The sequence below is a fragment of the Sinocyclocheilus grahami genome, unplaced genomic scaffold (genome assembly GCF_001515645.1).
Source record: "Sinocyclocheilus grahami isolate Dianchi unplaced genomic scaffold, SAMN03320097.WGS_v1.1 scaffold279.1, whole genome shotgun sequence".
NCBI classification, from domain to species: domain Eukaryota; kingdom Metazoa; phylum Chordata; class Actinopteri; order Cypriniformes; family Cyprinidae; genus Sinocyclocheilus; species Sinocyclocheilus grahami.
In genome coordinates, this window is record NW_015505458.1 from 1,758,839 (window position 1) to 1,772,803 (window position 13,965).

The 13,965-nt window shown below is 37.4% G+C and overlaps 1 protein-coding gene across 1 annotated transcript in view; it reads right to left on the reverse strand.

Moving 5' to 3' along the window:
• The window catches only part of LOC107600174 (uncharacterized), a 70,078-nt gene that overhangs the window by 52,374 nt on the left and 3,739 nt on the right, over positions 1-13,965 (reverse strand). The window contains exon 2 of the mRNA XM_016291999.1: positions 7,027-7,155. Within this exon, the coding sequence (XP_016147485.1) occupies positions 7,027-7,033 (7 nt within the window). The 5' untranslated portion in view covers positions 7,034-7,155. The remainder of the gene's footprint in view (positions 1-7,026; positions 7,156-13,965) is intronic.

A 13,965-nucleotide genomic window follows, 5' to 3' on the forward strand; every position in this document is an offset into this window, starting at 1 on the left:
CTGGTCTGAAAACAAGGTGTGTTCAGGCGCATTGCTGGCGCGTTACTATTTTGAAGCAACTGCGCCATTGACCAACTAAAACCTAGTCGCAATATTTTTTCTTTGTTATTTAAAGAGTGCGTTAGTAATATACGCCTATGGACGGGTGCAAAACGCACATACACTTTGATTATTACACACACAGGTACGCGCAGCAGCACACAAACATTTTTAAAAATGACAAATTAAATTCCACCGTGTAAATAGTGAATCTGCCATGGCGTGAGCGCAACTAGCTTTTAGAGGGAATGGGAGATGAGACTCTGATTGGTTTATGGCACGTTACGCCCAAAACACACCCATTACTCATTAAAAGAATAGGGACAACCCTTTTAGACAATGCGCCAGGAGCGCCGACCATTTTTCCCGTCCTTAAACTAGCAAAAGTGGATTCGAACACGCCCTAAATGCATTTGCGCCGTGCGCTTTAGACCATACGCTTAGATCGTTAAAATAGGGCCCCATGTGCGCAAACCGGTGGGCGTGACTAAACAGGCAGTCTATCTTCTTCTTCTGAGGCGGTGCTTATACCTATTACATCTATAGAGTAGAACATTCCACAAGGTGTTGTTTCGGCTGACTGCCTCCAATATAAGCTGTTTTTAGACTTGTTTAAACAACAAAGTTTTAGTTCTGATGTTTTTATAATACAATGACTTATGTGTCATAAGATCAAGGGAATTTTGGTTTCTCACTTCATGACCCCTTTAGCAAAATCTGCAGCATGTGAGTTCAACATTTCACAGCTTTTACGTTCATAGCAACTTAACTTCATGGAAGTGATGCATTTCTGGAGACAGCACACTCAGTGGGAAATATTGTAGGTGGGACTTTATTTTATCCAACAGGATTTGGTTGGATCATGATTGCTGCTATGATATTACTGGTTAATATTATTTTTCTCTGCCCACATGGACTTTGTTACGTCAACAGAAAAGAAGTTGTAGTTGTTGCAAATTATTACATTTTCATTAAATAAATTAAAATTATATGGTAATTTACTTATGTTTTGAGTAATGATCTTATGACTTCGTTTGTGGAACAGAAAATTAGATCATTTAATGCATTTCCAGGAAGGTGAATTCAATCCAATGGCAGTTCATTGCAACAGATTTTTAAACTGAAGTTTTGGTGAAAAATGGCCCTTAATTGTAACGGTGAAAAAAAAACAGAACAACATGATCACCATGACATTTTCCAACTGCTACATCGATTTGGGTGAAAAAAATTACCTGATAATTTTAACAGTAAAATGTGCCGGTAGTCAGTAGGCGCGTTTCCATTACCCTTCAAATTGCGCAAATTGAAATTGCGAATTGAAAATGGTGAAAAAGGCCCTTAATTGTAACGGTGAGAAAAAAAAACAGAACAACATGATCACCATGACATTTTCCAACTGCTCACATCGATTTTGATTTTAACAGTAAAATGTGCCGGTAGTCAGTAGGCGCATTTCCATTACCCTTCAAATTGCGCAAATTGAAATTGCGAATTGAAAATTCGCTTAACGGAAACGCGTCAATTTCGCAAAAACTCCCATGTATCGCAAAAAAGTTTTTACGCTTGCATGAGGTGGTTTTTCAGGCAATGCGAAAAAGGAATAATTTGCAAAACTGCAATGGAAATGGCTTTTTCGCATTTACAGGTCACATGGCGTATGTAAAAAGTCATATGATCATTCTTCAATGTACTATAACCTCCAAGAAACACTTCATAAGTGGCCGCGCTCCAGTATAAGGGGCTTTCCCTACTATTAATGCTTAAGACAATTTACACTGCACACGTCTGCGGTGCAGTGTGGCTCTGATACGGTCACTGAAGCTGATAACGGCCACTCAATGCTTGTGTTTATGTTTTTATACAGGCTATGGTTTATTCCAGCCGCGCCACGCACGTTTCTGAAGCGGCTCTCTTTGCTGCTTCTGAAGATACATGCATAAGCCTCCTTTGAATAAATATAGCCAAAATCCGTCAAAATCCCACTAAAATCCGTTGCCATGACTTATCGCGAGAGGCAAAAGGTTATGTTTTAGTCGCATAACATTGGTTAATGGAAACGCCGTCATTTCGCAATACTTTTTTATCGACATTTATAAAATATCGCCAAAGTTTTGCGCAAATCTGTAATGGAAACGCGCCTACTGTGTGCCTTTTTGCGCTTCACGCTCCAGTCCAGTAGGTGGCAGAAATTAATCTTTTACATGCGCAGAAATGTCAGAAGCACAAAATGGTGCACAGTACAGCAAAGGCTATACCGCCATGATTTTATAGGAGTGTTACATGCTTGATGGCCTACATGAGATTAATGGCAGCCGGTGCAATTTTGATGTTAAAATTGCTAAAATATTAAGTAATTTTTTCAGCAAAACTGATGAGAGCACTTGAAAAGCATGCCTTTTTCGGATGCACTTGGCTACCTTTATTAAGGTGAGTCACATTGTACTGCTATTGTATTTTTTCTTCATTCAAAAAGGATATTTATTAAATTATTTGTGTTCTTTTAAAAAAATAACTGGGGTTTTGGTCATTTTTGGGTCAACTGTGTTTTCAACTTTTGAAAGCAAACTTTTTTCTTTAGAATGTAATGTACATGGGCTGATGAATCATAGACATTAAGCTTAAGTGCGTTTATAAAATTGGGTCAGTTTTGATTTCATGCTGTTTTTAGACACAAGCTAAGTGAAAATACACACTCATACTCTTTGTACACGCATGGTGCTATGGTGATCATGTTGTTCTGTTTTGATGGCTTATTTATAGTCAGATTTGTCAGACTTCTGTGTAAGGACTGGACACAGGCCATTTTCACCTCAGCCTAAAAGCCTTTACCAGAAGTCAGAGATGAAACCATGTTATTCATCTCCATGATTAGTGCTCGAGTGCCAGGGATGGAGAAAAATAAAAACAGCTACGCTGCCAAGTAAACCAGTAGACAAGAGCTAAGACAGAACTGATGGCATTAATGGATTCGGTCTTAACATTTATTAGTCTAATTTATCTGTGATGAATTATTCAAAGGCCGGAAGGGTACAAGTTTTTCGAGGCTATAATTTGCTGTCTTCAAAGCAGCTTTATTCACTCTTTTCATTCAAAGATTATTTAGATTTACAGATATATTTATGAAAATAAATACAAGACACACAGTCAGGCTAATGCTGCAAGCATACGGTTTGGAGAGACTTTGCAAAAAATGTTGTAAAATTAAAGTTATCAGCTTTATAGATAACAAAAGCAGTATGGGTTTTTGTAATCTTTTAGTGATGTTAGTTTAAGTTTAAATTTAAAAGCATAATCAGAAAACGCCATGAAAACAAAGCAGAAATACTATTCTGAATGGAACATTCTACCACAGAACACAGAACGTTTTTGTTCTGAATGCTTTTATGTGCATAATGTGATAACAGTAATTGCATTCCCTTTGAAAGCTATGGATTCTGTTGATGCTTATCCTACCTGTTGGAGATTCTATTATGGATGTCTTGAAATAGATGTCCTCAGAAGAACAATTTAATGGTTACATTACGGCTCCTGTCTTTCCTGACGGTAAAACATAACATCCGAGTAATGGGCTCTCTCGAATCCCCTAAGTAAGACACTAATATGCTGCATATGCTGCTTGCATTCTCCAAAATAGGAAGAATCTCTTGCTTTTCATCAGGGATTTCCAAACAGGCTATTTATATGAGCATCTGAGTCAGGACACAACAAGCTCTATGTTCTCCTAAATGGTAACTTTTGAATCACAATTACATTAAGTTGGGAACTGTGCATGTTTGCTGCTGTGCTTTCCGTTTGATGTAACGAGACCAACACATAGTTTCTAAAGCCTCAAATAATTGCTTAAATTGCTCCCATGTGCTTTAGGAGTATAATTTCATTGCTATATCTAGCTCCTAATAGAAACTGGCTGTGTTGTACTTGAATTTAATATTTAAGAGTGACCAGAAGGAATAAACACACTGTAACTGTTAAAGCTTTTGAAATAACAACAGGGTCAGTAATATTTTTGAAAATGTTTTTCCAAGAAGTATATACGCTCAACAAGGCTGCTCAATTCAAAGGATTTTGGGTTTACTGCAAGTTATCAACAACATTTGTAGCATAATAATGCTGATTAGAAATCAACTTTGTCTCTCATTTTCCTCGTGGAAAAAAACCCAACACAAATTAGGGTTAGTGATTGGGGCCAATTGTAAAAGCAGAAATGTGACCTACTGCTAAAACTTGAGCTGTAAAGCTGTGTAAATAATCATTTTTACAGTCGTTTTAGTTTTTTTTGGGGGGGGGGGGGTTGCAACCTCAAAATTACGGGGAAGCTGTGCCTCCCCTGATGGGTCGCCACTGCATCCTATGCCTATACTATTGAAACTGTGAGAATTTTGATGTTCTATTTTAATAATACACTGCAAAAGCTTGAGCTTAATAAAAGTATACAGCTCATTTTATGTCCAGCAGTATAGAAGGTACAGGAGATCCTTCACAGTGAGTAAAATAGCTTTTAGGAATATTGTTTAGTGTTTTGTGCCAACAGCTTTATATTAATTTATCTGCATTACTTTTGAGCCCTGTGTGATATATACCACACAGAAATGCAATGTTTTTCATATAGACAGTATCCATGAACTCATTATTCGTGGCCCCAAAGACCACCAACAATGTGCTGACGATATTATATAGACACATTAGCACTACAACGTAAACAACGAATAATAATCTGAGATATAGGTTGGCATAGCTTTGTTCTTACATCTGTTTTATCATATCCAGCCAACCAGAGAACATCCTAAACATTGGCATCTTTCCTTTTTTGGTAGTGTTGCCATGTATGGCATCTTCAGCATGTCTTCTGAATGTTTAGTCTGACAAAGTGCACATTAGCCGATGTCTACAGATAGAAATATCCTGATGAAATCATTTCAAAACAATTGCAAAACCTGTCTTTTTTTATTCATCTTTTAGTAAGAAGCTCTGTGCTTTGTAAAGAGAGGAAGGCTTTTAGAGGGTCTCATAATGTATACACACAACGACCAGCGAAACAGGGACCCGACCTGAGAGCCAAGATAAGCAGCCAGCACTCAGCATGCCAGCACCTTCTCCTAGACGCAATCTGACAAATATCTAAATGGGCTGACATTTACAAAACCAGTTGGACCCATTCCTTTGACAGAAGCACTCCCTTGGGCTGGAAGATCCATCTGCTAATTAGGTGTTTAACCTCTGGAGGGCACCCAAAGTGACAGACTGCTAAGTCCTCTGACATGATATCGCCATGTGTACGCCGGCCAATCGGTTGACATCCTGTGTAGTTGCTCCAATACATCATTCAAAACAATCTGATTTAAACAGCCACCTGATATCAAAGAGAAGCCTTTTGCCTTCAAATAGAAAATCCAGTATTTCAAAACTCTTCAAACATGCCTAAATGCTTTAGCGAACAATTAATTGGCTCACAAACATTTCTGAGCAGATCTAAAGGGATTATAGATTCACGCTATTTAACAATTTATTTATTCAACAAGTCTTTATTGTGTTACTGTACAGAGTATACTAGGGTTGAGCAATATCTGAATATGATTCGCTGACAATATAAAATGAAGCACTCTTGTGTTGGGATGATTTCAATGCACTTTTAATTTATCATATAGGCTTTTACTTTTGATTCCCTGTGACTTGCTGTAGAGTCTGTTAAGACTCTGATAAAAACATCAAGGAATAGTTCACTCAATATTAATACAAAAAAAATAGAAAACCAAATCTGTCATTTGCTCACCTCCATGTCATTCCAAAACTGTCTGCCTTTCTCTTTTGTAGAACATAAAAGATGTTTTGTGAAATTTCTCCATACAATAGAAGTCAGTGGGTTCCACATGTGGTTTGGTCTTCGATGTTCTTCAAAATGTCTTCTTTTGTAATCCACAGAAGACACAGATCCAGGTTTGGAACTTGAGGGTGAGTACATGATGACAAAATTGTATTTACCATGAATCAGTTCAAGTGAATTGATTCAAAACTTCACTTATTCGTTTGAATGTTGAGTTGAATTGAATGTAAGTGAACTGATTCAAAACTTAATTTATTCACTTTTTAAATTCATACAAAAATGTTGGTTCTATACCTTTTCTGTAGGTTGTTATATTGGTGCATGAATGCAAATGATTAAATATCATTTTTCTATGTAATTCTTCAGTGTAAATTTTGTGAAGAATAGTGAGTAAAACCAGCCTTGATTGTTTTTTTAAGTAGATTTGACTTTACTTTTGAATCTAACAGGCTACAGTGGCTGTTTGCTTGATTCCTTTAATTGAAAAGAACAGAAAATCTGAGAAAATTCAAAAATTCTGAGAAATATACATTGAATTTTGTGAAAAGTTTAAAGTGATAATCATTAATATGATATAATCTTTGTCCAGTCCTACAGTGGTATAACAAGGGTTCAGTTTCAGGAAACAGGGACTGGGCACTCCTTTATTATACAAAGTTAAAAATACCACAGTGACGAAAGAGCCCTCCCCCATAACAAAAACAGGAGCAGGCCCAGAGTCTGCCAGGCGGCCTCCTGTAAGACATCTTCATGACAGCTTTTCATGCTCCTGTGCTGATATTGCACCCAGTGTGCGTTATGCTGTATGTCACATTTGACCTCTCAAAGCTGCTTCAATTCTGTCTTAAACATTCCCTAGCACAAATCACAGAAGTACCATGCATGTGTATTTTTTTTTTCTAATAATTGATTCCCTTCTTTTCAAGTGATATGATGAATCATTCTTTAATATGTGCTTAATGCTAAATACTGTATTTATTTTCTACACTGCACTTTACAGCCTTTTTATTATATTTACAGACTTTTTTATTATTGAAAGTACATTTTTATGTGATATTTATGGGAAAAGACTTCTTCCCTATACCACACCTTACTAAAAATAATACATATATTTGCTAAAATATATACACAATCAATCCCAAACAAAATGAAAGGCAAATCCTTACCAGGCATTAGGACTGAAAGCAGGCGCTGGGTCCGAGCTGACAGGCAGCAGGCTCCACGTCCACACTTCTCACTTTAGCCCAGAGGATCTGCTGCGTTTCAGGGTTAAAGTCCCAGACTGCAGCTGGTTTCTGAAGGCAAAAGATGTAAGAAAGTGAGAGGCAAGCCCCCTCTCAGAGCAAGTGCTGTAGTTCGAGCTATTTTCAGATGGAGACATGCACGTCTGCAGGCTGGAAAGTTACTCCACGCCTCTGGGGAAAAGTGACAACATATACAGATCTGTGCTTAAGAAGACCTCTGTGAGTCGTCAAACATCTCGAGTATGCCAGGGCATACCAAATACTATGCGTTAATACATACAACACAGGATGACTGTCAGGTAACGTCTTTGTTCACTTTCACCAGTTTTATACAGCAATTTTTTTTCATTAATACCATTTTAAGTGCACTTAAGATCATTCTTTTATTTAAAGTTCACTTAAGATACATTTTAGTGATTCAGGCTCCATGATGCTGGCTTTATTTTTGCCTCTGATGCTTTGTGCTGGTGACAGTTCTTGTTTATCAGGGTGTCTAGACTAATGTTCAGAGTGAAGGAAGTTGTCCTGAAGTCATGCTGCTTCATTGTAAAAAATTATTGTGATTTTAACAGTAAAATACTGTAAAAATGCTACAGTAGAAACCTGTTAACTGGTTAGCAGTATTCGGTGAATAAATGCAATTACATTTAATGTAATTTTACAGTAAAATACTGATAAAAATACGGTTTTTGGAAGTGAAAAAGAAAAAAGCCATTGTATAATTTACAGTGACAAACCGTAAATTGACACTCCCAGAATTCCCTGCATGACACTTCATATTTGATGTTTTTTTTGTTGAAATAACTATGTTTCTTCATAGTTTTTTCTTATCAGTTGTGTACATTAGGGTTTAATCTTACATCTAATGTTGTTAAATTAATGTTTATTGCATTGTTTCAGTATCATGTGTGTCACCATGATGGGGTTTAGTGTTAGTGTGAATGACACTGTGCACCTTCTATATATAAGTATTGCCCTCCTCAGCTCGTAGAAAAGCTGTTTGTGATGAGCTTTGGTTCATCATGTGACTTTCTCATCACCACCAGTTTTTGGTGGTTATCAGTGCATTACAATGGTTCAAAACAGATATTTGTACTTCAATATGTTGGTTTATTAACATTACATCAGTTAATGAAATACGGTACTTTGTTGTGAATTTAAGTTAAGTTTGTAAAACCTAAAATGTTGCTACCATATTTTTTACGGTGAAGTTCTGGCCAACCACAGCTGCCGGTATTTTACTGTAAATGTCACAGATTTTTTTTTTTTTTACAGTGTGCTCTAGAAAGACAAATTAACTTACCACTTAATATAATGTGAAACAAATGTATCCTCAAGAAGACATCGGGGCCAAAATCATTTCTACGGTTTTTTTCTTACTGTTGTGTTCTTAAACATTATAGCCCACATCAGGACAAACTTCACACTTGATTGCCCCTGCAAAGACTTTTCATGCTGAGATTTGACTTTTATTTCTAACAGCACGAGAGTAAGAGCTGCACAGAAGGCCTGACACCTTGTGAGCTGCCCCCTCCTGTCGTGAGAGATACCGTCACCCAGGAGGAGCTCAGAGAATGTGCAGAGACTGAAGGTGTCAGCACAAACCTGAGCCAAAGAAAACCACCCAGTAAAGCTAGCATCACTCATATGCTCGTGCCTGAGATGACTTCGGTCTTACATCAACCAGAGCCTTTAAAGTATAGCTGAAAGGAAGGTATCAGGTCATGATCCTGGACTTAACAAACAGTTTCCCAAAAGTGAAGTATGTCCTATATTTAAAGGTTAAGAGTGAGAAACACTGTATTGACATGGTCTAGATTTCCTTACACATCATGCTTGTTTTGAAAAAACGTATTCTTTTCTTTTTCTTTCTTTCTTTCTTTCTTTCTTTTTTTTTTAGAAGAAAGCACAAAGGTCAAATTGCAAAGGTATTAGATCTGCAGGGGGGAAAAACATGTTGAACATAGAAGCATCAGAATCCATCACTAGAGCTTAACAAATGCGAAGTAATATATCCTGTAAATGTTTGATTTAATGTCCTTAACATCCTTAAGTAAATATATATGTAATATATGTATACTATAAATGCTTATCAGTACATTCATCAGTTCACTTTCACCACATTTCATAAAAAAAGTGAAGTGACGTGTGGCCAAGTATGGTTACCCATACTAGAAATTAGTACTCTGCATTTAACCCATCCTAAGTGCACACACACAGCAGTGAACACACACAAACCGTGAACACACACCCGGAGCAGTGGGCAGCCATTTATGCTGTGGCGCCCGGGGAGCAGTTGGGGGTTCGGTGCCTTGCTCAAGGGCACCTCAGTCGTGGTATTGAAGGTGGGAGAGAGCGCTGGTTATTCACTCCCCCCACCTACAATCCCTGCCGGTACGAGACTCGAACCCGCAACCTTTGGGTTACGAGTCCGACTCTCTAACCCGACAGTATAAGTAATTTTGAAATTACATATAAAATGTATCTTAAGGCCAATTTGGCAGGGTGTGTGTGTGTGTGTTTACTGCTGTGTGTGTGCACTTTGGATGGGTTAAATGCAGTGCACTAATTCCAAGTACAGGTCACCATACTTAGCCACATGTCACGTCACTTTCACTTTCAATTTAAAAGTACTTTTTGACATACTAATGATATTTGACATTAGTTCACTAAGTTCAACTAGGCCTAATTTCATATCAAAATATATTTCATTTAATTGCAAATAACAAGCAATTAAGTGTCCAAAAACATCACATTCAGTTTGCAATTAACTCCATTTTTAATTTCCTTAATAAGTAGCCTATTCCTTTCGAAATGATGCTAAAGTGTACTTCTTTTTTACAAGGGTAACTCATGGCAGTCATGTTAAAATATTGAAATAATTAAGTGCTAAGGCCTTTATCATGACCTTTGACACTCACAATAGCAGTAGACCAACTCAATCTTAACCCAACTTGTTTTTACAGCCATAAATAATAATATTAAAAAGACCAAAAAAAAAACACAATGATGAGAGTGGTAGAACTTGTGAGTTCCAGATATTACCTATAAGAACTGTGTCATTCTATGAAAAAAAAAAAACGGCACAATGATATCATATACCCTTTTATTTATTATGTAGCTGGCCTCGTCTATGACGTAGTGCACATCTGTAATGACCTCCTTGACCTTGCGATTGCTGAAGCACATCAGAGTCTGTGATACATTAATGACAATTGTACAGCAACCATTGACCGAGGGATCATTTAAAGCTCCAGTGGAGGTACGCGCAAGGCCCTGGGTCCTTTAATCATGAAATACTTCATTTGCATCAGGCCCCTTGCACTTGTGCTGCTGACGTAGTTCTGTCTATGATACTTCCATACAGTCTACTGGATCTCATATGCATCTGCTCTCACATGATTCTGAACATCACGGTGCTTGACGGTTTCAGGTGTGAGAGAATCCCACAGCATGTCCAACCTCACCGAATGCAACTCACGTGCAGTAATAAAGACATTTTAGTGCACACTGTTAAATACAAAACATTTTGTAGTGCATATTGTGTAATGCTAAATCCAATTTTATAGTGCATTTTTCAATATGACATAATTTTATAGCGCATAATGTTAAATAAAGAATCATATTTTGTAGTGTATACTGTTTAATGAAAAATCACATTTTTTATAACGCAAGGGTCAAATTAAATAAATGCACATTGTTCTTTCAGCCCTTACCTCCTATATGTTGGGCAATCCAGCAGACTGAACAAACGCGGTTTATATTCCCTCATAAATTATTATCCCGTTAAGTGAAAGCACACACGTGTGTTTGCATCAAAAACATGAAACCGTTCTCGCGCCAGTTCCCTCGCGCAGCTTCTCGGCAAGCAGTCGGTTGTTATTGTCCCTCTCAACAAGCACTATGGCTGCCCGGGCACAATATTCCGAATTCAGACGCGCTTTCTTGACTCAAGAGATTGAAAACGCGGATCAGTGATGAGACATGCCGACCCCCTTCTCAGTGCACTTGTTTTGGGTCGACAGAAGTGAAGGGCTCTCATTGGTTTGGAGAAGATCCTGGTAGTCATAGTAACAGCCAACAGAGCGCATGCTTTATCATGGGATGGTAATGAATAGCGCAGAACCCCTCCCTTGTGGCGGATATTTACTGAGGAATGTTTTGCTGGAGGTATCCACTCTGTGTGATGATGTTGAGAGGAAGCTCATTGTGGAACCGACAATGGACCATTCATTAAAGTGACAATACCGCTCGTAATAGTATTACATTTTCTGTTGATGATAGGGTTTTGACTATTGTGAGAGAAAATGACCATTATTTCTAAGCAAAGCCAAACTAAACCATCACTTATCTTCCGCTTTTAGTGCACATCTATGGATTTGTCTGGGACATTTTGCTGTTGTACGTGTATTGCCAAATCGCTTGCAAAGAAAAAGAACAAAAAAAGAAAGAAAGCAAGCAGCTATTGGCAGTGCTGGTAGATTACAAATTGTAATCCAATACTGATTATAAATGACATGACAAAAATTGTAGTTAGGGACATCTGGATTACACATATTGTAGAAACTAAATTTGCTGTAAAGTTGCTTTGCAGTGATTTGAATGGTGAAAAGCACTGTACAAATAAACTTGACTTGACTATTTAGCGCTCTGGAATCCCAGATGGTGGATCAGAACCTAGAAAGGACATCTACAGCCCTGAAAGACAGTGGAGACCAGGACAACTAGATGAGCCCCAGATACAGATCCCCTGTAAAGACCTTGTCTCAGACGGCCACCGGGACAAGACCACAGGAACCAGATGAGTCCTCTGCACAATGTGACTTTGCTGCAGCCTGGAATTGAACTGCTGGTTCGTCTGGCCAGAGGAGAACTGGCCCCCCGACTGAGCCTGGTTTCTCCCAAGGTTTTTTCTCCATTCTGTCACCGATGGAGTTTTGGTTCCTTGCCGCTGTCGCCTCTGGCTTGCTTAGCTGGGGACACTTAATTTCCAGCGATATCGTTGACTTGATTGCAAATGATTGCAAAGATACTATTTAAACTGAACTGAGCTGGATGATGACATCACTGAATTCAATGATGAACTGTCTTTAACTGAAAAATTAGTGTTTACTATTGTCATTTTGCATTATTGACACACTATTTTCCTGTTTAATACTGTAAAGCTGCTTTGACACAATCTGTATTGTTAAAAGCGCTATATAAATAAAGGTGACTTGACTTGACATATTAGGTAATGTAGTCTGGGTACTTTTTGATTACTTTTAGATTACTTTTGACTTATATAGACTTGAATGTGATTATTGTGTACCATACTGATTAAAAAAACATGGAGAAAGAAGATATATTCCATTCTTTATGTTATCAATATCATGAAATACATTAAGCATTACATTACAGCAGGATTACCTAAACTCGGGTTCACGAAAAAAAATACATTTTGAATAATTTACTTTGTGTGAATAATATGTAATCATGTAATCCATAAAAAGTAACTCTAATCTGATTATCAGCATTTTAAAATATAATAAAGTCTAATTACAAGTTTTGGAATCTGATTACATAATCCTAGCACTGGCTATTGGCAGAATAATCTGCAATGTGGTGACTGCATATGCCACATACTTTTTTCAAAATATCTTCTGTTATACAGGTTTGGAATAGCATGAGGGAGATTAAATATTCATTTCATTTTGGGGTGGACTGTGCCTTTAGTTCCAGTTTTGAATTGGTCGTAATCACTTCTTTAGTATTGTTCATTTGTTTGTAAAACAGGTCAAAAAGGTGTGGATGAACCAAAACATCAATAGGAATTAATCTGATACCGACTCTGATCGCATTAAGGAGGTCACCCTGCAGACATGCCACATATTTCATTGAGTACCATTTTGGGAGGTTCCTTGTCCCTGCTAGGGTTGCTTGAGCCTGTCAGACATTCGCTCACACGTCTAAATTTAACCGGCAAACTGTCAACTACCACTACGCTTTGCACTTTGTCACCTTCAAGAGACCAGACAGGGTCTGATAGAAACCCTGAGAGGAAGATAATCAGTACTGCTTCATTTCAGATAGCACAATGTTGACTATACGAAAGGATAAGTGCTTTTACCGTCAGTATATGATTAAACACACTGATTTCTTTCAATGTACCGCTTGCTAACCAATCCATCCTGAAGTTTTGCTTTCTCTCTCAATACACAGTGTGTACCATTTCACAGTCATTTCAAAGCACAGGAACTGACTCTCAATGGCTTTATTCAGCTATTGGAGGATTGCTAAGATTCCACTTGTTAATCTTTTTCACATGGAAATATTTGATTTATTTTTAAAGTGTATAAGCAGCTGGTGGAGAAATATAGGACACAAGTACTATTGTATTATATTATATTATATTATATTATATTATATGAACCGAACACAGTGTTTGAGCATTGTACTATACAAAACACAGCAACAATATTACCAAAAAATGTAGCTGCATGACTGAATTTTCGATGCACACAGCACTAATTTATGACAAAATTAGCTTTTTAAATGTGATCCACAAATAGCTATTGGAGAGAGGAACTGAGAGCAGAGATAAATGGACATCCCATCTATTTCCTCTACCCCCTAAGGCTAGAAACTGGGATTTTGTGGGAACTGATATTGCCCCCTACTGGTAGTTTATATGTAGTAGACATTAAAAAAACTGAAGTCTAGCTCCACAACAAAAAAGTTTTTTCATGACTTTTATCACCCTGCAGTCTCTTTGCACATAATAAAAATATTTTTACTCAATTTAATATTTCATATTTCTAATTTATTTGGTGACTAACCCACCAAGACCAAGTATTCATTACAATAAGTCAGCAAAATAAA